The sequence below is a fragment of the Colossoma macropomum genome, unplaced genomic scaffold, assembly GCF_904425465.1.
Source record: "Colossoma macropomum unplaced genomic scaffold, Colossoma_macropomum, whole genome shotgun sequence".
Classification (NCBI taxonomy): domain Eukaryota; kingdom Metazoa; phylum Chordata; class Actinopteri; order Characiformes; family Serrasalmidae; genus Colossoma; species Colossoma macropomum.
Window position 1 is genome coordinate 10,619,961 of NW_023494787.1, and position 25,289 is coordinate 10,645,249.

The following is a 25,289-nucleotide window of genomic DNA, read 5'->3' on the forward strand; positions in this document are numbered from 1 at the left end:
TAACACTGCAATTTTTTTTTCTTTTCTGACGAAGCGAATCTTTATACAATAGCTTGCATTTCTTGTTTTCCCCAGACGGATGTTGGAGAGTGTGTGTTTGTGTGTTTTCGTTCCTTCAGTCCACGTACATGGGGGAACTGGGCGAAGCAGGCATTTGATCAAGGATCCTGCACACATAGCTGGCAACATCTACAGAGCGCTCCTCATACATCAAGATGAAGGGATGTTTCTAAGAAAGAAAGACAACAAAGAAAGAGAGATTTCTTTAAACTTATGTATTAATTTATTTATCACAGGGGTATAACTACGGGGCAGCCCTCACTTGGGATGTCTAGGATTTCTGACTGCTCAAAAGAAGAAAAGTATCCTCTGATGCCAATAAAAATGCAACAAATTTTATTTGATTCATCTTCACTCACAGCGTTCTAAAGTGCGGGCTTAACGCACATTTATTATGCAAGAACCCAAATACAGATTTTTTTCAATAATGCATACCACTGGCCTCAAATGCTACTGTATTCACAGGGCATGATAAGAATTTCCTACTGCCTACTGGTTCATCACGCATGTCAGTAACCTGCACAGCTGTGAAGTCTCAGTGTTTAGTTAAGAACAGCTTGTTTACCACAAGACTTGCGTCTTTTGCCTTTGCTGTGGTGTCACGACAGCGAATTTAAATCTTATGGGTTGAAAAATGTTGAGCAGCATCACAGAAACAGAAACCGAAACCGAGCTCAGCTGTATGTTTGCAGTGTAGTGCCCAGTGTTATTATACAATATGGCACCATCAAATTAAACCCAAGTGTGTTGATTTTACATGCTGGCATTTTAAACAGACTACCCAAACAAATGCTAAACAAAACAACCAGTGCATAATTGGCCCTCTTATACAACTGAACACTCTCTTGAATGGAGCATTTACCATGGCAACCACCTATGTTAATGCCACATTTATTTATTGTACCTAACAGATGAGATTGACGTAGAAACGCAGCTGTTGAGCTGCGCTGGTTCAGCACTCCTACTTTGAGAAGTTTCATGGATACAGGCCCCAAAAGTTTGTTTATGACTATAAAATGACAAAACAGAGGTCTACTGCAAGTATTTTGCCATGAAGAAACCTGTATAACATGTAATAACCAAACAAAATAAACAAAGAAAGAAACAAAGACTTGCAGAAAATAAAGCACTACAGCATTACAAAACAAATCTTACCAGAAGTTCTCGGTACTTTGGCCTTTTAGACTCATCCTTTGTAAGGCTGAAAGATAAGAGGAGAAAAAGGGGTTAAACTTCATAACATATAAAGTGTAAATCACTGAAACCTTCACCACACTAAAGTGATTCACTGGTATACTGAAGTGGCATGTGAATCCTAATAGGTCAGTTACACATCACAACCAGCAGAGGGAGTCATCTCAACACATCTGAGTTATACAGAGGAACCCGTTTTCATACTGTTATTGTTTTGCTATGATGACATAACTAAGCTGGCCAACTAGTGATAAAAATGAAAATTGGAGAACGTTTTCATTAAGCTCTTTCATGAAAGTTAAAATGCTTGAAACTAAGGCTAGCTAGCAAAGTTACTGTCAGCACTTCTCACTGCCCAACTAGGCAAATATATCCAATATTTTGGAGCATTTCACTGCATCTTCTCCTTCTTTTTGCCTCCTTTTTCCAGATTTTTTTGTAACTGCTGTCCATTTTCATATGATTCAGGTATGGAAATTGCTACATTGGTAATCAATGTTGAATATATTTTTATATACTTTTATTTATATAAAATACCTATGGGATATATTGTTACATATATTCTTATGTATTTTATATGAAACTTAGAATTGTTACATTTAGGTAGTTACGAATATATATGTAACATATGGGACATATATATGTAAGTACCTAAATGTAACAATTCTAATTTTGGGACACATGGGACAGTGTTACTGCATATAGGCAGTTACATATATGTAAATAATATGGGACATAATATTATTACATACAGGTACTTACATATATGCAACACAAATGGGATATATGTATGAAAATGTCCTGAAATTGTTTAAAAACATTATTGTGTGAGTGCATGAGTGAGTGAGTGAGTGAGTGAGTGAGTGAGAGGTACCACAGGTTGACGAAGTTGATGAATTTGGGGGAAAACTGTCTCTCCTCTGAGTTGCTGAGTTGGGGAGGGTCTCCTTTCACCACCTGTGTGAGCTGGTCAAACACACTGTTCCATTTGGGGTAGGGAAACCGTCCAGTGGCCAATTCATACTGAAATGCACACACAGACGCACACAATAAAAATCAAAACAGGTGTTACAGCAGCATTGTTCTTCTCCACATGAATATTAGCCCAGAACGGGGTAAATTTATACTGCAGTAGACATTTAAACAATAGAAAGGTAGAGGAAGCACTACAGTGAATATCAATCATCACAGCTGTGATGTGGTTCGAGTCTTTTATTTATAAAGCAATTCCTTCTGCCAAAAAGTAGCTCTAGCAGCTAAGAGTCAAATGATCAGTGTTGTTCCTTAGCAACTGGTGGTCAGCAGAAAGACAGGTATGTTGTGATGTTATCACAGATATAATGGATAGAACACTTTCCAGGTAATCAGACCAGAACTAACTGTTGTATAAACACACATACAGCATATTACTACACCCTCATGACCACAACACTGCCTGCAGCTACTGATGACTTCCTCCACATACCAGTGTGATTCCCAAACTCCAGACATCTGAACGTACGTCATAACCCTGCCTGGAGGCACTGGGGTCTATTCTCTCTGGCTGTGAAAGAGAGAGAGAGATAGTGAGTATGAGACATTAGCACAGTGTATTAGGACTGCATGTGATGAGTGTAAATTGTGGCCACCTGCAATACAGCATGAGCTCATCCACTGAATAATCCAAACCCATTTCCTGCCCAAATACAGCAGGTGTCTCAAAACTCCAGCCTTTTACACTTTTACACTGAGAGCAGGGCAAGTGTAAATATAAAATTAGTACTTCATTTAGTAGTATTTCCTCTTAAGGTAAAGCAGCCCAGGATTCCTGGGGGGCCAAAGAGAAATGTTAGAGGTGGGCAGAGGGCAGCCCTGTCATAGGTACTATATAAACAGAAAGACACTACATAAATAGACTATTATTATTATTTTAAAACATTCCTCTTGACTGTACATAATACCTGCTTTATGGCTTAGCATTTATTTTTACTGATGGAAAGCATCCTAAGGCGCACCCATCCTCCATCCTAGGGCCCATCTTTACAGAAAGGGACTACGTAACTAGATCATTCTCGGGTTTGTAATAACACTACATACGTACAGTGTTGTATAAATGATTATTATTTGTTATGATGATGATGATTAGTAGTAGTAGTAGTAGTAGTAGTAGTACTGCTGCTGCTACTACTAGTAATAATAATAATAATAATAATAATAATACTAGAAGAAGAAGAAGAAGAAAAATAATATATATTTTTATTATAACAACACCATGAGGAACCAGCAGAGAGACTGAACACAGTCCACAGGACAGAAAGACATGGACCTGCTGCTCACCAGTGTTGCACAATCACATCTGTAAATGTTTCATGCATGATCTCATCCTCACACAAACACACACACACACACAGTGACGTGGGTCTTAATGCAGAGGGAGACACGCAGGATGATGTCAGCATGCTAAAATTAGTGAATGACGTCAGCCATCGAGGACTGCAGTGCTACTGCTGAATACAGACAGACAGACACACACACACATACACAAAAGGTAGCAATGAGTTTGATCCCAAAGCAAATTTCCACCAGGCACTACACAAAACCCTGAAAGCCTGAAGTGTAGAATAGTATCAAACCAAACCAGTATGCTTGAATCTATACAAAAGAAACTCTTTTTGTGTGATGAAATATTTAAAGTGAATTCCCATCTTGCCAGCCTAGAACTATGACCTGCCAGCACTTATCTGTGAGGTTTGCTAAAGGGAGTCAAAATGATACATAATTCTGATTTTTTCTCTCATTACCTTACTGAGACACACACACACACACACACACACACACACACACACACACACACACACACACACACACACACCTATCCACCGCAACAAGATGTGGACAGGAGTAAGTGATTCCCTCATCACCTGCTCTCACAAGCATGATCTCAGTGGAGTATATATAGAACCTTACACTCACCATGACATGTAAGATACATAACAGAGACAGAACAGTGTATTTAGAGAAACACTATGAATGAATGAATGAATGAATGAATGAATGAATGAATGGCTTGCTGTTAGAGTCTGATACTTTAGCAGTAGACCGTACTGACACTGAATGAAGGACTGTATGAATGAATGAACGAACAAATGAATGGATGAACAAATTAATGAATGAGTGAGTAAGTTATGGCCTAATACTTTAGCATGTGGAACAGATGGATGGATGGATGGATGGCTCGCTGTTACGAGTGCAACACATAAGCAGTAGGATTTGCTGACACAGAATAAATGAATGAATAAATGATGTGCTTATAGATGCACTGAGATACAGTGAATAAGAAGAGAGTGAGAGTTAGAGAGAGAATGAAGAGAAAGAGAGAGATACACTGAATGAGAAGAGAGAGATACATTGAATGAGTAGAGACACAGATAAACTGAATGAATAAAGAGAAAGAGATGAATGAAAGCTGCCATCATGTGAGTAGGTGTGTGTCAAGGCTGTGTGTCAAGGCTGTGTGTGGTCATGACGCCGTTTCTGAATTTAGAACAGACAGTGGCGTAACAGGAGGGTCTCCTACGCGCACTGCACACACACGCACATATACGTACAGTTGTATACACACAAGCTTTACTTAGTTTACATAGCAGGAGCTCTATAAATACCATCCTCTCTCCTGCACTAGAATACACAGAAAGTATCATTTGCTAATCATGAATGATGATAATTCATGGCTACGTAATTAAAAGTTTGATGTGGGATTTTTGTTGTCTTGACTAACTGAATGAATGAGTGTTAGAGATTGATACTTGCTGACACCCAATGAGTGAATAAAGAAATAGCTGTTAGGGTCCAATACTTTAGAAGTAGGACTTGCTGAAACTGAAGGAATGAATGAATGAACGAACAGTGTGTCTGATTTGGGGTTCACAGTTAGATCTAGTGTCAGTGAGAATGAATGAATGAATAACTTGCCATAATTGTCTGATAATTTAGCAGTAGTATTTGCTGACATGGAATGAATGAATGAATGACTTGCTACTAGGTTCTGATACAGCATGCCAACACTGAAAGAATGAATGAAAGAATGAATGAATGAAAGAAAGAAAGAATGAATGACTTGCAGTTACAGGCGATGTACATTAGCAATAGGACTTACTGCCATGTATGGTCTGCAGCCCGCGTCTCTGGTCTTCGCGATGGAGTCAACAAGTTGCCCACTGATACCGAAATCACACAACTTAATGTTACCATTCCTGTCCAAGAGGATGTTAGAGGGCTTAATGTCTGCAGAGAGAGACAGAGAGCGAGAGAGAAAAAAGAGACAGGAGACAACTTCATCTAGATCTTCGACCTGGAAAGTGAGTTCCACAGACTGCATTTCTCTCCTGACAAATGAGCCATGAAATTACAGTGCTAAATTACAGCTAATTCATTCATTTACATTTCTGCACTCTGGTTTGAGGAGGTAGGGAACACATGTCATATCTTACCTCTGTGAATTATTTTCAAGTTTTCTTTTAAGTGGTTAAGTGCTTTCACAGTCTGTAATTAAAAAAAAAAGCAACATGTTAACAGTCTTGTCATGCTGCTTTCCACCCACACACACCAAGAGAGGGAAAGATGAAGGGCAGTTAGAAAGCATGACTCACAGCTAACGTAATTTTGCCTAAAATCTCCTCTGGGATCACATCCTCCAACGTGGAATACACGTATTTGTAGAATTTGTCTAACGAGGTAGACATGAGTTCCATACATATCCAACAGTCTCCCTGAAACACAGAGAAAAGGGGAAGGAGGGAGAGAGAAAGACCCATTCACATTATAATTGAGGACGATTTTCTTGGACACAGATGACACTTAAAGTCTAGTCCAGGTCTCAAGTACTTTCTATTATGATTTTAGTAGCAGGATGTATGTTTAGAGGTTTGAAGCCCTCTTTAGTGGAAACTAACTGGGCTTTTTATAAATGAATTATAAATTCTATGGGCTGTGTTTTCTGGGGTTTATTTTGTTAGAGCGCAGCACAGCAGGTGCTGAAAAGGTTCTATTGGAGAACTTTTATTTATTCGAGCCAAATTACTATATGCATGAAATCTGTGCACATGGTGTAAGCATTAACATATTAAGATTAACATGTAAGCAATGATGTTTTGAATGTGTTATAAAATATTCTGAGATAATGTTATATAATTACTGATAGCCAGTTTGTCTAGGAACTTAGCAATTGTTTTGAAATTTATGTCAGTGAGATTTCAGTGAGCTGGAATGAACCTGTGTGTTCGTGTGTAAAGCTGTTTAGGCCTTCTCACTGAGGTAACGCTAGCTTCTAGTGCTAACCATGTAACAGGGCAGCCACCAGACCACATTGTTCAACCCTGGTGCCATTGCCGTGGGACCTTACCATGGGGAGGAGAAACAAGTTCTCTCTTTCCTTGTTGCCTCAGGTGCTTGTACTGCCCTTAATGAGAGCTTATGTTAGTTTGTCATTGGCAACACCGGCCCATGTTGCTTCCTGCGTCTGTCACAGGCACATGTGGCTCGGGGGCTGGCCTCAGGCACCTGGCACATCCTCTCATTAGAGTCATATAGTATATTAAACCATGACAGGTTCAAGCTTGTTCATGATGTATCTGCTATACTGTGCCCCACAAAATTGCTTTTTCGTATATAATGAGAAATTCTGTGTTTCAATGGGAAAAAATGTGAACTCTGTAACGTGATACAAATATCAGGCTACAGTACCATAATAAGCCACCCAAGAGGAGTAAATAATTTAAACAACACATTTTTGAGTGCAGGGAGTCTTTAAAGCGAGAGTAAAAGAGTGCAGTATTAAAATGACAGCGTAACGCACCTCTCTGAAGAGTGCTCCATAGAACTGGACGATGTAGGGACAGTCACTGCTCCTCATGACCACATCCAGGTCCATCAGCAACTGCTTCTGCTCCTTCTCATCTACTGTGGATCTGATCCTCTGTCACACACACACACACACACACACAATCAACACAACCACTTAACACTGGACTTAACATTCCAAGAGAACAACAAAAAGGTGGACTAAGAACAGAACTGAGAGGTTTTGGAATCTACATAGCTAAAGGTTTTGTACACTTGAATGCAATTAATTGGGTTTGGTCAAATTTGACACTAAAGATTCAATTTTAAAAGCATTTTGCTATTTCTTCATAAGCAGTCAAAATAAGCTTCTTTAGAATGTATGTATTATTTTCAATAATTCAATAACATTATTTTCATCATGTGAACTCACATGAACCTGAACATGAAAAATCACATGCATTCCATAGAGTGAATGCAGTTTCCATCACCAACATTCTGTCAGAGCAGCAGTGGCTGCATGTTCCAACTAATGAGATATGAAGATAACACACACATTACACAGTCCATTATTTTATATGTCACATATCACCCATACACAGTCAAAGGTTCCAACCTTTGTAGCCTCTCTCTATACTCCAATGACTGGGCTTTTTATAAGTTTATAAGTTTATAAGTAGACTGGCTTGTTAACAGTCTTGCTTATCTAGCTTTTTACTTTGCAGCTAACAAGAGATGATACACTGTACTGTCCTGTGCGTGATGTGTCTACAGGCAACCATCCAAAGCTTACACTGATCTCAAGACTTTAAAAATGTAGCGAAAAGCACTTGTTCTGCAAGCACACATACTAAAATTGGTGTTAGTTATCCTTGCTATCAAATGAACATTGCCTATAAAAAGTGTTAAAACACACAGTTAAAATTTAGAACTCTAAGAAAAAAACTAGAAAAGTCAGAAGAAAGAAGTGATTCCTTTAATTTACATTTATTTGGTTCATGCCAACTAATGAAAAAGCATCACATTATGCTTATAGCAATGCAATATGATTGTGAAATCTAACAACTGTGAAAAAAAGGAACTGAGGTTTATCTTAAAGAACTGCGATCACGCAATTCCGTAATAATAGACACAAATTCAGGCACTCCCCATTTCTACTGTATGGAAGTATTGTATAGTGACACCACTGCATCATATCAAATCGAACTCTGAATTTAGTGCGTCATTACACCCCTAATGCACATAAAATATGACATTTCGGATGGTGAAAAATAAAACAATTTTTATTAGGTCCTGTGCTCTATTATTTCACTGTATCTTTAAAACCCTGTGCTTCACAATCATGCAGTTAGTAGGAAGTCCTATGTGCATTTTGTAGTCCTCTATACATTGTAAGCAAATCTAAAGTTAATGTCAGAAACATCACGTGCACATTTAGTGATCACATCAAGGTACATACTGCGTTGTGTCTGCACTTGTACAAACATCGAGCCCAGAGCATTACCTTTACAGCCATGATCTGTCCGCTGGGTTTGTGGGCCATTTTGTTAACAGAGCCATAGGCCCCCCGCCCAATCTCCCCCAAGTCCTTTAGATCCTCCGCTGTGAAGTCACAGTGCTGCTCTGGAGAAATCTTCAACTTCCCCGACGACTCGATACTGTGTGTACGCAGCCGCTCTCTAAACATACACACACACACGCACACGCACGCACACACACACACACACACACAGTTCTTGACTGCATCTTGAATACTCAGTAATAACTAATAACAAACTACTAACTGGTTCAGACTCTCCAAGGGCAGAATCCATATGTGACGGCTCTAAATAGCTGTATGTTTTTAATCTTTGGATTCTAGTACAGCCAACCTGTGTGCTGAAAGGGTGGCAGGTTATGGACTAACATACAAAATGCACTGATGTAGCAATACATCAAAAATGCACTGATGAGTCAATAATGACATGTAAAGATTAGCCTGCATTATTTTTTTTTGATAAGTCTCCCCCATCACACAATGGTATGAAGCTGGGAAGGTAAGGACCTCCTCTAAGTTACATGAAGCGCCACCGTATCAAACTGCCGCTAAGACAACATTACTGGACAGCTCAACACGCCTGGAGGAGAATGCTAACTGTAACTCTGTTACATTGGCTAGTGTCTTGCTGAGTGATATGGAGAGAAAGACAGTCACAGGGACAGTCAGAGAGGCCAATTATGCTCTCTTGGACTAAGGAAGAGCAATATGACAATGTTTTATCATTATATTGATCACAATATGCTTTTCCGAAGACATAATGGATATCGATCGTACTTAAAGAACACTGAACAACTAAGTTTCATTATAAAGAATGCATAATTAGTCTTGTTTACTAGATTTTGTGCAGCGTAGAATGTAAAATGTTGTTTTCATAGATTTTTTTTTTTTAATCTGGCAGAGCCGGGCCTTTTTTCTGCTCCAACTTACCAAACCTAGGAAGAATGAAATACTGTGAAAAATATCATGCATCATGAAAATGTCTTTATGTACTGTAATATTGTATTCCTGCCATATTGCCCACTTATGTCTTATGGCTACTGTTTTATCACTGGAGCTCGGACTCCCAACAATCGGGTTATGATATTCCAGGTGGCTGTTAAGGTGTTGCTAGGCCATTGCTATGGCATCCCAGGTGGTTGCTAAGGTGTAACAAGCCCATTGCTATGGTATGCCAGCCAGTTCCTAAGGTGTTGCCAGGCCATTTATGTGGTAGCCCAAGTGGATGCTAAGCTGTTGCTAGGCCATTGCTATGGTATCCCAAGTGTAAAGCAAAGTGTATCTTTACTTACATGTGCGGGTTTTGAAAGGGCGGTCCTGCTGTGTTGAGGGTGAACCTTGTGGCCGGTTTGATTGGCGGATTGGCAAAATTTAACTTCAGTGCTTTACGTTTACCTGATAGAGAGAGGGCAGACACATTCAGGTAATACACACACGCGTACACACATACACGCACACATCTTACAAGAACAGAAAGAAAACAAATGCACACACATACAAACACACACTCAATCAGTGACAAAACATGGAGAAGACAGTATGGATACTGTTTTTCCACAGAATGAGGTTTTCACTTCATTAATGAGTAATGTGGAACATTCCAGTGCATCCGCAGATGCTCAGGGAAGCCATGCACACCTGACCAGAGAAAGAGAAGAGAAACACAAACCAGATTTCTTAAAGCTACTCACCCCACAGTTTCAGTGCTCTGCTCCTCGTAGCTAGCATGCTCAGTTATACTGCGCCATGAACATGACCATACTTTGTAATCTGAACATTTCCCATCCTTCAACTGTATTTATGTAGTTTTAAAGGATTTGGTGAAAAAAATTACACAATTTTCCCCAGATGAAAATAGTTCCATCGTTAAAAACAGCAGAAAGCTGAATTGTCAGAACTTTTGTTCATTTTTCATAGATACATTTTAGAGACAATAGTATGTCATACAACGTACTAAACCACATAAGCAAGTCTATTTCATATTACTTAACAACAAAACACATTCTCTGGCAGGTTTGTTTGTTAATTTGTTAGCTACATTAGCCTCGTATCTCCAGTGCACAACTAAAGAAGCAAATTTCAGACACTACTCATGTCTTTGCTGATTGACTAGATTTGTGGTAAGGGGAAAATTATGTAAATTTGATTTTATGCCAAACTATTCCTTTATTCTCAAATTTATTATATTTGCTTTCAGCTTTTGTCATGTTATTTAGCTAACTAAGTTATCCAGGTACGAAGCGCAGAGCCTTGCTCTCACATGAGCTTTAAGCAGTCCAAACTGAACAGCTTTAGCAAATCTGGCTGTTGAAGATGATGACTGCAGTCCAACATGCTGCCAAAAGCCCTGACTACCCTCACTCCCCATTCAGAGCCAATTCCATTATACCCAAGGAATAAAAACAAGCCTTCCAACTTACCTGTGCCAAATTATAATGACAATTATCAAACTTAAACATGAAAGAAATGTGTCGCATGTTGAATGTAAAGAACCAATGTAAGTGTAATGCCAGTAAAATAAGTCTAAGTCAATAAGACACCAGATGTTTGCTAGCAAACAAGCTACAACAACAGTTTCAGAAAGTTTGTTTTTGTTTACTTCTCACAAGAACGGGACCTTGTTGGATGTTCCTCGAAGGAATTCACACTCAATCTGTACCTGAAAGCAGCATAGGACCACAATCACTGAAAACCTAAGGAGAACTACTTCCACGAAAATGATGTTTTTGTGTAAAACAGCTGTACAAAGTACTTTCTGCACCTCATGAAAGCCTTTTGTGTATCTTACTTTCAAAGTGGCATTTCCCAAAAATATAATTTTAGAGAACTTAATTTGGGGGAAACAGTTCCTTTGCGAAAAGTGTGGGATTTTTCCTTCAAATTTTTCAATTAAGGATTAAGCTAATTGGTCCTCATTAGTTTGCATTTGCTGATCAGCATTTTAGATTGAATACTCCTAATCCTGGACCTGGTGATCTACCAGTCAGAAGACTTTAGCTGCAATGATGCTCCTGAAGTCATTCACTGACTGGATCAGGGGCCAGAAATCTTAAATGTGTTTTTTCCTTAACTTACTTCAGCAAAACTTTAGAAAAAAGGTTGAAGTAAATTGTTATTCAACAAAAAAACTTCAAGAATCCTCTTCATTTTTTAACCTTTTCTCTTACGAACTATTCAAATAACAAATAACATTCTTGGAAAAAAAAAAGTTCTTAAATGTTTTCTTAACCATACGATCGTCTAAAAAATTTGGTCACCAACCCTGAAGATCTACTAAGTTCAAACCTGCATTTAACATGCCGCCCGTGCCTTTACCCAACACTATGACTGCATCCAAAAGCACATACTGCCATACTAAATAATGCCAAAAATAGTACACCATCAATAAAAGTCCATTCGATAGTGTAGTGTGTGTAGTATAGTAGTACTGTTGTTTTGGACGCAGCCTATGTTAGATGCAGGTTTGATTACAGACTACTAGAATAAGTACATCTATATCTATTATATCTAATCTAGCCAATCATGGAAGTTAATTAGCTAAAGCAGATGTAGCAAACTGTGATTGGTACAAGACTCCACAGGAAGACAGCTCTCCAGGACCAAGGCTGGTGACCACAGGCTTGTCTTAAACTGTAAGATTTAACAACATAAGGATGTGAAACTTCCTTTTTAAGTTTCTTAAAATAAAATTGTTCAAATGGACCAAGGTCAATTCTTCCTGTTGGCTATTTCTTACAACAGATTATTGTTTGCTATTATTTTTTAGATGTTTAAGTTTATTTTGTTGTCTTTAGATGCCGAGCAAATAATTCTTAGTTTAAATTCAAAATGTATCCTACATAATGTAAAATAAACAGATTTTTAAAGAGGACATCCGAGACCATTTTTTCAAAAACTGCATTTTCATACATTCCCCCACAAGTGTTTTTCCTAGGAAAGCTTCTGTGACTCTGGCACAGTTGTGTTAGATTAGGGTTGGAAATAAACTCTTCAGGTCAGCAGGTCACCAGGAGCAGGACTAACAGCACTGTTTTAAGTTACTGAGCTGGACGAACTGGTTCCAAAAAATAAAACACTAGACCTTGATGGTTTTGGCTTTGGGAAGCTGAAGTATGTGCTAGTGTTTGCCCCTAACACCATGGTATTTTACACCATCAGGAAAAAGCACCCAGGCCTTAGCTACAAGATGCCTGGCCTAAAAGAGGCATAATGTAACCAAAAGCATGAAATGTTTAATATGGAACACGCAAGCCGAAAGAGTTATGTGCTAAACAAATCCCGTTTTGGGTTTCTTTAGACTTTGTTTTTCTCTACTTTTGACTGACACTGCTCTAAGGTGCTTTGCAGTCATCCAGTGTTTCCACAGATTCTAACAGACAAAGTCTACAGCAAAAGCTGGATTAAACATAGCAGCTAGATTAAATCCGACACAACTGTAGCCCTGCATAATGGAACAGAGGATAAACCTAGAAGTCATGCAAAAATACAGTAAACCCACAGTTCCCACAGGTTAAAAAAAGAAACTGCCTGCACTGAAAGGTTCCACCTTTACAGAGAAGAAGGTTTTGTTTGTCTCTTTCCTCAGTAAGACACCACAAGAATGTGGGGGTTCAGATTCCGGTGGAAAACCATTCAATCCTCCAATTTCCCAGCGTGAATTTCCCTGTCCCAACAGGCTCCTGATTGTTCCAGTGGTGCTCATGCCAAAGACATCCCCACCGTGCTCCAAAACAAGACGCAACGCAATCCCAAAGGAAAAGACAGTGACAACCCCAAGGCAGTGCTCAACCCAGTGGTTAGTAACAAGCTGTCTGAAATCCACGCCCAACCGAACCCATCAGAGCTTCCATTACCTGCTTTAATAAACACTAGTTTCTGTTACTATGTATAAAAGACATGGTATATTAAATGACACACTTGTGCATAACAATGAGGCCTCAACTTCTGTGCTTGGAGAATAATTTAGAAACTTCACTAGTCAAGTGAACACAGGTGAATCTGGCCCAAGGCCAGTGGAAGCTCTCAGGTCTAGGCTTGTGCCGATTTCCTGAACTATTTTGAAGCCAAAGATGTCTTTGATGCGCACTTTGAATTAACCTTTCTGAATTGCATGGCCCACAAATTCATTCAGTTGTACCTACTAGTGAAATTGGATACACTTAACAAAATTTTGGAAAAAATTCCCATTCAATAAAATGAGAAAACATGTTAGCAATTTCTAGGGATGCACCAAAACTTCAACTGGAAAAAAAGAGTAAGTAGAACTACAAGTAAGCGTTAAATTATAAGACTTTACAAATTATTTCACTGGTAAGAAAATGACAAGTAATGATTATTAATTCCCTTTGCTCTCCTGTGCCAGTGAACAGTTTCAGCAGCAGCATATAGCTTGTGAGTAAAAAAAAAAAAGTTGGTTACGTTGAACTATTTCATAGTTTTTATGAGGGACTTTCTAAGCAATTTATAATTTATTCATGCTCAGCATCAAGTCAAACACCCAAGAACTTTTCCACCACAGACATCCTGCTTGATATGCAGAATACAGCAAAAACTATAGAAACAGAAAAGAAAGTCCCTGCTAGCTAATGGAACGCATTGGTCATTTGATTTTGTGGCACATACTGTACTCTACCTACTGCAATCATTTTTGTTTAATTATTTATTTTTGGTTTTCAGTCCAGTATTTTGGTTCTGGACAAAAATTTTTGGTGCATCACTAGTAATTTCAATCAATTTTTTATGTTGTATATTTGTGAAATGACTACATTGTCAGATTATACCCTGAGGAGTGTTTTCTTTTTTTAAATATTTGTCATGTAATCAAAGTTCTTAGATATAAACATCTGACTGATAGGCAGCAAGTTCACTAGCTATATTAACATAATAGCTAATAGCTACTTGCCATATATGCCAACATTACAGCAAAATCAGAAAGCTATATGTTGTCTCAAGCTATATCAATAAAGACAAGCTAACTGATGACACAAAAAGGTGCGAGTGTTAACCAACAACTTTCTGCTTAGCCTATCAATCAGATGTTTAAACCTAAAAACCTTGATTGCATGAAAAACAGCATCTGATCTATGTATATGTGTCTATGTCTCTCAGTATATCTATCACGTGGTTGCAGTACAGTTTCTTGTCTACCCACTATGTTTAGAACTGCAGGACTCATTTCCTCTCTCTGTGTGGGCAGTCTAACCACCTACAGAACCATCAACAATACAAACCCTTTAACCGGCACAAGCCTATCACAGCCCAGCTCCTGGCATTTATTAGTGGAGAGCATCAGACACCACCACAGCCATGATCAGACACGCTTTCAGAGATGCAGAAACAGGGGGCTCTTACTTTGGGGAGCTCCAGACAGGTTAATCTGAAATCCTGGTGATGAGAAAAACAGCACACACTAGTTTATGGTATATGAAGTAGGGCTGCATGATATGGATGAAATTCCATACTGCGATTATAGTGCTGGATATTGCAATTATGATGTGACTTGGTTCAAGTCTGGTCTGAGTTATACATTTTTTTTGTGTGTTGGATCATATAAACGCCTTGATTCACCCCAACAGCCACAACTGTGATTGGTCAGCATACTCACAGCACATTTAGTGATAGGTCATTTGCATATTGCAGACCTCCGCAATATAAGTACTGCAAAGGCCAGTATCACAATAACATTTAGGAAACAATATATTTGGCAAACCTAACATTAAGTATTTTAAACACTTAAGAGAAAAGAGATAAACTTAAATTAAAAAATGGCTTAATTCATAAGTACAATCCAAAAGGAATTTAGAGTGGTTTTGATAGATAACAAAAACTCAAAGTTCAAAAAACATACCAATTAAATAAATAATAAGCTCCCTTTCTTGAAATGTGGTTTGGGTCTGGTACCAGTATTGTTTAAGGTTCATATTGGTGTAATTTATTATGTAAACATTGCAAAATCATTCCTTTGCCAGCCAATATAGTCAATATATAGAAACTAAGTTGCAAAAACAGTCCTTTTGTCTTCAATATTTTTTTGATGTCACAAAAACCAAAACATTTACATCCGCCTATCCAGCCTACAGCAGTTTAGCCCCAACCATTCACATTGACATTGTTTCCTTATAATAATATAAGACTGCTTAGTGAATGAGGTACAATTCAGGACAGCCAGTCAGAAGGTCATTTACATATATCAGTGTTAAACATGGCTGGACTGGAAACTGAATTCAGCCCTGGCATTATGCCTAAACCAGCCCACTACAACCAGAGTGATGACCTCCTCCCCACCATGACTCCACATCATTAGCCGTGGAAAACCAGTAGCTTTTTGTGTCAGACAAGTAGCAGAAGCTGCCTTTTCGAATGAGCTAATGAGCTAAGACTACAGACTACAGCTAACCAGTACAAAATTGGATGCTGATGAGGATGTCAGGTGTGTCAGGTATGTCAGTTTTGCATTGTTGTGAACCTAGCCAACATCTGCTTGCCTACATTTAAAGTAGTTAAACTGGTTAATGCTACCTCTACTTTCTCAGTCCCATGTTTAACAATGCATCATTGGAAACGTTAGGGCACTTGTATTTTGTTTTGAAGTAACAAAGTACATTATAACATGCATACTAGCAATCACAAGCAAAACTGTCAATTTTTACTTTAGTCCTGTTAAAATATAAAATCATCGTTTTACTGAATTGATAGTCTGTACATTTCCTCTGTCTTACTCTAATGGAACATAACGCATACCCAAATAGTGATTTCAGGCACCTTAAGTGGTTAACCGAGTATTCAAGTCCATGTGCAAATCCCAAAACATCATACCAAGGTATATTTGAACAACATTGCAATACTGAATTGTATCAATATTGATCTGCTGTACACAAATAAATTCATGATGTGGTAATGAGTTCATACTTCTGGCAGATATGTACTGATATTGCCGCAGAGTGAAATACATCCAGACTTGAAAACTCACAAGCAGTAAAGACGGTGACAAGTCTAGTAGCATTATTCCTAAAAGAAATGTTTTCGTGATTTTAAGTTCTGCTGCACTCTGAGACCAAAATATAGGGGTTATTATTGTATGATTATTTCCTTGAGTGCAACAACTATGCAAATAGAAATCATGTCCAAACACTGTACTGTTTTCTAGGTAATTATATTTATGTGTTAAAAATCTGTTCTAAAAAGTCAGTGTGTATGAAAATCCCTTTCTTTGATCCCACAGAGGCTATTCTAAAAAAACTTTCATTTGTGTTCTACCGTATGCTTAAAGCATACAGTGCTTGGACCCCGGTAGGTTGCCACTTGCACTTGTGATGGTCGATAGCTGTGATAGCAGTTATCATTTCACAGAAAAAATGTGTTATATCAATTTCAGATGCAGGCTAAATGGAGGCTGACTGTCTTGGTTACCAATATCAATAATTTACAAGTTAATTTCTAAAATTCTAAACTTATATCGCCAACCATTCAAAAGCTACTGAAGTAAGAAATCCAAATATTTGACAATGAAACCAACTTCACCTCTCACACAACGTGGCTCTCTTTTCACTTTTCAGTGAGCAGCTGGCAGCAGACTCCTACACTTCCTGCAGTTATAAACTCATCAAATCTACATGTTTCCTATAAACGGCATATTCAGCATTCAAAACGGCAAATTTCACAAGTCTGCATGTATGACATTATATAATCAGCATGTGCTTAACTAGACCATAACAGCACTGTAAACCTCTACTCATGTTTCCCAAAATATTCCTTTCTTGACCTTGTTCCAGTCTCAAACAGTCTGGTTTACACTCGAGTAGTTCATCTGCTATTCAGGGCAACATGGAGACAGAGAATACAACTCATTCATACTGAATCAGTGCGAACAGTTGGAGACAAACTACTATACACAATCAGACAGAGAAATGCATCTGCTAGCAGACAAATGCATCAACTAGGAGAGAAATGCATCTGCTAGCAGAAAAAATGCATTTACATGCAGGGAGAAAGATAACATACATTAACAATCCACTTGACTGGTCTAGAGGAGGACGACATAAAGAACCCAGAAACAAAAGCAAGGTGAAGCGAATGAGACAGAAAGTGGTGCAGTAAGACAGTGAGGGGTCAAACGTTGCAGGCTGTGTGGGTGGCTGAGTGTATGTGTGTAGGGGGTAGCTGCTGTGCAGGGTCTCACCGTGGTCCAGCATCAAACAGGGTCATGGGGGCGTTAGGGGTCAAAAGTGAGGGAAGAAAAACATCATGGGAGAGAGAATATACTTCAGTGGTTCAAAAGATCAAGTCCAAACATTCAGGGTGTGTGGGTGGGAAAAAAATAATCAGCTCTTAAATGCATTGCAATTCTTATTTGTGTCAATGCACAAAATGTCAGACATTTATGGATATTTATTTTAATTGAAAACTGTCAAGCAGGTCTGGGTATCGACATTCCTTCATGGCATGGACTCAATTATTTCAGTACCACAAAGTATCAAAAAATTCCAGGTCATTCAATACTAAACTTCAACACCTAAATGCCACCACACACAGGATGTGCTGCACCGTGCTACGCAGCAGATACAGTACAAACCACAGCTATACTACATAGAGTGCATCATGGTAAGAGCGACAATAAACGTCTAACTCAAGTTCATTTTTACACTCATATAGAGTGAATGGCATAAACTGTCAACATCATTTATGAAGGTATAATGTTTGTTATCAGCTAGCCAACTCGCAAAGATATGAGGTGAAAAAAGACTACACTATTAATGTTACCTGAGGTGACGGATGATTAGCGTTTGTCTGTTTATCTTAAAGACTTTAGAATGTTGCCTATCTTTGCGTAAATATCAAGTCATGTCATCTTTTTGGGATTTTTGCAAGTTCAATCTGGGTCTAATTTTATGCAGTAATGGCAAAAAGACAATGGCTGGTAGCCTATTGGTTTGAGTGATCCAGCACCCAGAAGGTTGTGGGTTCAAATCTGAGTACAGAATGTGTGAGTGTCTGGTTATGCTTTGGGCAAGACACATAAAGGTGGCTTTAAACTGTCTTATCAGCATTAGTGAGCCAATAAGCAATGATTTTTCCCCAAATGTGGACTTGTGATTGGCTGTTTAAATGACATGCTGTAAGCACAGAGCTGGCCCGAATGCTTAAGTACTCATCTATTACAATGGTACAGATGTAATTGATATGGCAAAAATAATGCTTCAAGTAGTTTATATAATATGTTCCAATATTTATTTTTTTCTGACATAAGCTGGAACAGAAAAACTAATGACACATTTAACAAAAATACCACCAAAAACAACATCCACTATATGCTCAGAAAAGAATATTGTGACATATTACAATGTAAATTATCATGATAACAATAATAATGTTGTTATATTCCCATTCCTACACTGGTATTTGTTTCTCTATGTAGTATTCAGAAGCTTTGTCTCTTTTTAAGCAACAAAAATTGTAGCCTATGAAATATTTTTATTATAAATATTATTGTTTTTAAGAGTGATTTCGAGAACAAATATTCAAGTACACTTTCAGAAGCAAAAAGATGTATTCATAGCCTGTAAAATGCTGATCGGCCACTCCTACTACATAAGCAGATTATTAGCATCAGTGCTTTTAAAAATCTGAAGATTGCACTGGTTGCTCTGGAGTTGCAGGAATCAGGAATGAATGTGCAGGAAAATAGATATACGTACTGTATATCTATTTTCCTGCACATTCATTCCTGATTTAAACCACACTTACTTTCAAAGAGTAATTTGAAAGAAGAAATCAGTATCAATTTTTTTTTAAATCTGAACATTAACCAGCTTTACTGTCAACAGTACAAATATTTCTGGTAGAAACACTAAACACTATAGGTTATATTGTATATGAACAAAGTTTTAGTAAACCTATTAGATGGTGAAACAGAGTCTGTTTACACCTTGCACTAACATGTAATTCGTGTCAGGATCACATCTCAACATACTTTAGACGGATTCCACTCACATTTTTCACTAAAACACGTCCCTTATGTGACTAGATGAAATCCTATTTTACTTTACCCATGTAAAAAGCACGTCAACACATGCACAGTTTCTGTTTTACTTTTGTTTACATTTTCTGCTGTTGCAACATGAGTTGACAGTTTTGGCTTGGGCACCTTCACTGGCCCCCAGGGCCAGTGGGTTCTTGTTTTAGGGATAATTCCAGTCTTGTGTATCTTTCATTTCCATGTTTATCCTCTCACCTGCTAGTCAGCACTCAGACACATTTCTGCTAACCTAATTGTATACAGATAATGAAAATACATTTAATTTACACTTGCCTTGAATGTAGTCAAAAGCTGTCTCTGACCACCTCTGAATGTAGTTTGAGTGATCTGATCAAAATCTGCTCACAATGAGTCTCGAGACTGTACATTAATGGCCTCAGGCTTGTCTTGGTCTATACATTATTTTAACTCGGCCTTGCCTTGGTCTCATGCAAACTTTTTTAATCAATATTAATAGCAACAATACCTTTAAACAGAATTAAACAAGCCTTTCTATATATGGTAAAATAAAACCTGTTTGCACCTGGTTGAGGATCTTAGGAACCTTTCCTAGATGACTTAACTGAGTATTATTTGTTTGTAGATGATCACTAATTCTAACATTTATATAACCCCTGAGGGCAGATTGGAATCTTATTACTACTATGTTTTCATTTAACAATAAAAATTGATCTATATTGCTTGTTTTATATTCAGCTGACCTTAAGAGGTCATTCTGAATGAGTTTTAGAGAAGAAAAGACAATGAATAACCTCACCAAGATTTGCTTCTAAATGTTCCAATGCAAAGTTAGGCTAAACATTACTTAGTGTTTTATAAACACACACACACACACACACACACATATTATATATTTATATTATATTATATTATATATATATATATATATATATATATATATATATATATATATATATATATATATATATATATATATATACACACACACACACACACACACACACAGTGCCTTGCAAAAGTATTTAAATCCTTTAAGTCATCAGATTTGTCTGGATCACATATGACATTTTGATAATTTGAGCTGTGTCATATTTTATTTTAATAGACTGACCTTCAAAATGAATTAATTTAAGGTGATATTGGTTTTGTGTATAAATTTATTATGTGACCAAAATGACCAAATAACTGAAAAATGCTGTTTGCATAAGTATTCAGTCAAGTTTACACAGATGAAAGATATTTCCCTAATCCATAACACGATTGACACACAATTGACCTCTACCTGTGAATAATTAAAAATCCTTTTCTGGATAAAAGAACCCCTTTATTCAAGCACCACTGGTCAGACTGTGGATCTGCAGGAAAGCTATAAGAATGAAGACCAAACAGCTTTCTAGGGAAATCAGAGATAAACTTATAGCCACGCACAACAAAAGAAAAGGCTACACAATAATATCCAAATGTTTGGATATTCCAGTGAGCACTGTTGGATCAACTGTGAGGTAGTGGAAGCTGCATCATACCACCCAGGCAGTGCCAAGACAATGCCGGCCCTCAAAACTCAAGCGTCAGAGGAAAAAGGGGACTCATGAGGTAAGCCACAGAGAGGACAGCAATTACTCTGAAGGAGCTACAGAGTTCTGTGCCTGAGACTGGTGTGAAGGTGCACCAGTCAACATCAAGATGGCCTGTACGGGAGGGAGGTTAGAAACAAGCCATCACTGAAGTAAAACCACATCAAAGCACATCTGGAGTTTGCCAGAAAGCATCAGAATGATGCAGCTAAAATGTGGGATGTGGTTTTGTAGTCTGATAACACAAAAAAAAATAGCATTTTGGCCAAACTTCAAAATGCTATGTGTAGCTCAAACCTAACATTGACCATTTCTGAAGAAACACCATTCCAACAGTGTGGTATGGGGTGGCAGCAACATTTGTTGAGGGGATGCTTTTCCTCAGCAGCAAGACAACCTGCTTGAGTCTGCTAAACAACTAAAGTTTGGAAGAAACATCACCTTTAAGTAGATCAAAGCAGCACAGGAGTAGCTGAACAACAAAAAGGTGAATGTTGTACAATGGCCAAGTCGAAGTCTAGATCTTAATCCAACCTATGTTTCTATTTGAAATTTGCAGCCCTGAATAACCTGAATAACCTGAATAGCCTGGAGCAAATCTGCTTGGAAAAATGGGAGAAAATCTCTCCCAAACAATGTTCAAATCTGGTAGAAACTTGGCTCAACAGACTTAAACAGCAAAATGTGGTTGTATCAAGTACTAGTCTGAAGGGCTTGAATACTTATGAAAGCAGTATTTTTCAGTTTTTAATTTTTGTAAAGATCTGCTGACAAATAATGAATTTTGATTTTGAAATTTTACTTCAACAGCAATTTTACTTCATTAGTAATCCTGATAAGTCTGATGACTTAAGTGGGTTGACTCTGTGTGCAAGCCTCTTTATAATGAATGATAATGAATGAATTACAAAGGAATTTCATTTTTTCTCCTTTTTTCTTTTTATTTTTAATTCTTGAGCTAACCTCAGTCTTGACTCGGATTTGAGTGCTACAAAGTCGTGGTCTTGACTCAGACTTTACGTGTCTAGGTCTCGGTCTTGATTACAGTATTAGACTACTTGACTAATATTTCAAAAACCATTTTGTTTGTTTAAATCAAATAAAACAAATACAGAGACATTACTGGAGTACACTACGTGAGCTGCTGTGGTGTGCTGTTTGTTGGTCCACAGAAATGTGTAAATGAAATGCATAAATGAGACAGAAATCAGTGGTAGTTAAAAAAAAAAAAACAAAGACCACACTTAAAAACCTGTAACTGGGTAAAAATTGTTATGTCACGTTAGAGAGATGTACTGACAGGCTGGAACTAGCCCACAATACAAAACAATACTTCACCTCCTTCTGGAACACAGATGGCAATACGCATGCAGGTAGATCTCATCATATAAACTATATGGAGGGATGGGCTGAGGGGGGGTTGGGATTGGGATCAGGATCAGGTTCAGGGTCAAGGCTGGTGAAAAGGGGTGGGGGAGGGGGGCATAGCTATATCCTACTGAGCACAGAATGACTACAGTCCTAACTACTAGAAATGTGGACAGTAGCTACCTGTATCACTCTGACACCTCCAGCATGTGTTGGTCTCTGTAAGTTAAAACGAAACAAATTGATTTCAACAGAGCATAAACACTTCATATGAGTGAGCTGAAGCACTGAGGTTTTAGCCATCAGCTTACAGTTCCTCTTTACAGACATTTCACTACCAGTAGACTGCCTTAACGGCTCACCCCTTTACATGGTGCACTGTACAGCCAAACTGGTCATTAGGATATTCTGAAATCTGTCATGTCACATGTGGGCTGCATTGCTGTTTGTTAACTGTCTACCAGGTTACCTTAATGGGGTATTCCAGCCTAAATCTAGCATATATGTTTTATATATCGCTGTTATCAGAAGAAAACCTCATATCTCCATTTTTGATATAATTTGAAAATACCCATTACCCTTTACATTGTACATAAATGTCATGATGAATGGACTGAAAGAAATGATCTAATATGACGTGGAAAAAAGTCTGGTTCCATTCACTTACATTAAAGTAAAGTAGGTTTTTTCCTTCTCCTGTAAAATTACCATTTTGGAGATGTTTGGGAGGTTTTCTTCCGACAACAGCGATATATATGTAGTTAGCATAGTGTTGCGCAGCCTCATCGGTTTGATATAATTCACAGTTTTGTATGCTTTTTGCATTTTCGTCCACCTATGTTTTCTCAATATGTGAAATAATCATTGGAACCCTCCCCACCAGCAATAAATAAATGCACTGATGTAGAGAATAATAAACATAAATTTGATATTCAGCTTCTTAGCAAGGATATTAGCAATCTGGCATTTTTTGCGTTAGCTAGCCAGCTAGTAGGAAAACACATTTCAAAATAGCCTGCCCTCATATATTTGCCTCAAAGTGCTTTTAGAGTTTTATAGGTTCTTCATACCTTGAGGAATCATCTTCTGAAGGGTATTTTCCTAATCTTTATACCGGAAATTCTCACTCTTGAGAGGAGGCAAGAAGGCAATTACACATGTTTACCGCAGTTGCAGCAAATGCTTCATTCTTCATTTTGGCCAGAGTAACCCTTTAAAGTGCCCTGCCAAAGAGCTTTGGACATTTAGGGTCCTGACAGAGGTCAGAAGGAGGTTTTCTGGGGTAGTCCCAGCTGACTGTCACATCCTTTTGTTTTTGTCCAAATATGTATCATGAAAGTAGACAATTTTACATTTCATTATATTTGTTTCGGTTCACTTCAGCTTGGCTGTGCTGATGTGTCGTTTGTCTAAACGGCTGACTTTATGTCAAACATTTCAGTATTGTGGCTTGCTAAGCAAAGACTAGCTAATTCACACATTCACTAACATTAAGCACCATTAGCTCGACCATGAATTTCAAGCAGGCTTGCTTTATAATGTTGGAACACGCTTAAAAACACAAAGAATAGCCTTTTTGACACCTATATGGCCAGGGTGGGCCTGACGTGCTACCTATTAGCTGGCTAACCACTTTAGCAATGACTTTAGTTAGCGAGCGAGCTAGCTCTTTAGCTAACCTTCCTTGAAGCCACGTTAAAGCTTTTTACTATAAATTATAAATGACATGGTAATATCTTAACCTACACTGATTTAGATTTAGCAATGAATAAATCAAAGTGGGTTTTAATGAGCTGCTGACTGGTTTAGCATCACTGGCTAGCTCACAGTTCACCTAGCTTAGCCGCTCAGTGTTTCCCAATCCTTCAAATCCTGCTCGTGTATAAACCCTTAAACGTACGTTTATTTGCATTTTACCTGCTTCAGTGTACAACCAGCTCATTTGTAAGCATTAAAGATACAACGGGTGTGTTAGAGCAAGAGAAACACTAAAATATCGATAATCCAGGACCAGGATTGGGGAAATACTGCTTCCTTTTAATATGAGCTCTCAACACGATCGAGTCAGGATAACTATCAAAAAAGGCAAAAAAAGAGTGCCTTCGACTTCTAACCTTCATCTTAAATACACAAGAAAAACGACGTGGTTTGTTATTGATGGAAATAGCAATATGAGACGCTGGCTGGCAGCTCGGGTCAGCTAAACCAGCTAAACCTAAACAGCCTGATCATGTTAGAGGAGGGAGACAGAGACAGACAGAGATGTGGCAGTAAAGTGAGTTTTATCTCCGCTTTTCTTACCTTGCATGCTGCTCATGGTGGTTATATGCTGAGACTGGGACTGATGGTGATGTGCTGTAGATCCCGAGTTACTGCTGCTGTTGTGGCTGGAAGAAGAAGAAGAAGAATAAAATGAAGAAGGGGAAGATGTTGATGTTGTTGTGGTTGAGTTGGGAGTCGCCATTTGTGTTGTTGAATTTCTCCAGCAGCCAGCACTTGCAAAAGGGGGCTGCAATGCAGAGAGAGAGAGAGAGAGAGAGAGAGAGAGAGAGAGAGAGAGAGAGAGGAGCAGACAGACACTGACTTCACCTTCTCTCCTTCTGAGAGACAAACTGACAGCTCACTGCAAATACATCTCTGCATCTATAGGATCAAAAACAGTGAGATCTGTGATCCACTGAGATCTCTGTATTGCCTAGCAGAACACCAACTGTACGGTCATCTGCACAGGCTTTAACTGAAA

General features: G+C 38.2%; 1 protein-coding gene across 4 annotated transcripts; it reads right to left on the reverse strand.

Annotated features, from left to right (window-relative positions):
- Window positions 1-25,103, reverse strand: map2k4a (mitogen-activated protein kinase kinase 4a). Of its 4 annotated transcripts, XM_036566079.1 has the most exons (13): window positions 24,848-25,101; window positions 22,730-22,765; window positions 14,960-14,992; window positions 9,901-10,003; window positions 8,576-8,750; window positions 7,088-7,207; window positions 5,883-6,002; window positions 5,724-5,775; window positions 5,390-5,517; window positions 2,720-2,797; window positions 2,129-2,277; window positions 1,216-1,261; window positions 1-229 (listed from the first exon to the last, which is right to left on the reverse strand). In XM_036566079.1, the coding sequence occupies exons 1-13, from the start codon at window positions 25,008-25,010 to the stop codon at window positions 116-118; spliced, it is 1,317 nt and encodes a 438-aa protein (XP_036421972.1). In that variant the 5' UTR covers window positions 25,011-25,101; the 3' UTR covers window positions 1-115. The 4 variants fall into 4 exon arrangements, with proteins under 4 accessions (XP_036421972.1, XP_036421974.1, XP_036421973.1 ...); XM_036566081.1 differs by lacking the exon at window positions 22,730-22,765 and having other exon boundaries at window positions 116-229; window positions 24,848-25,103; XM_036566080.1 differs by lacking the exon at window positions 14,960-14,992 and having other exon boundaries at window positions 116-229; window positions 24,848-25,102.
- Window positions 25,104-25,289: the final 186 nt, after the last annotated feature.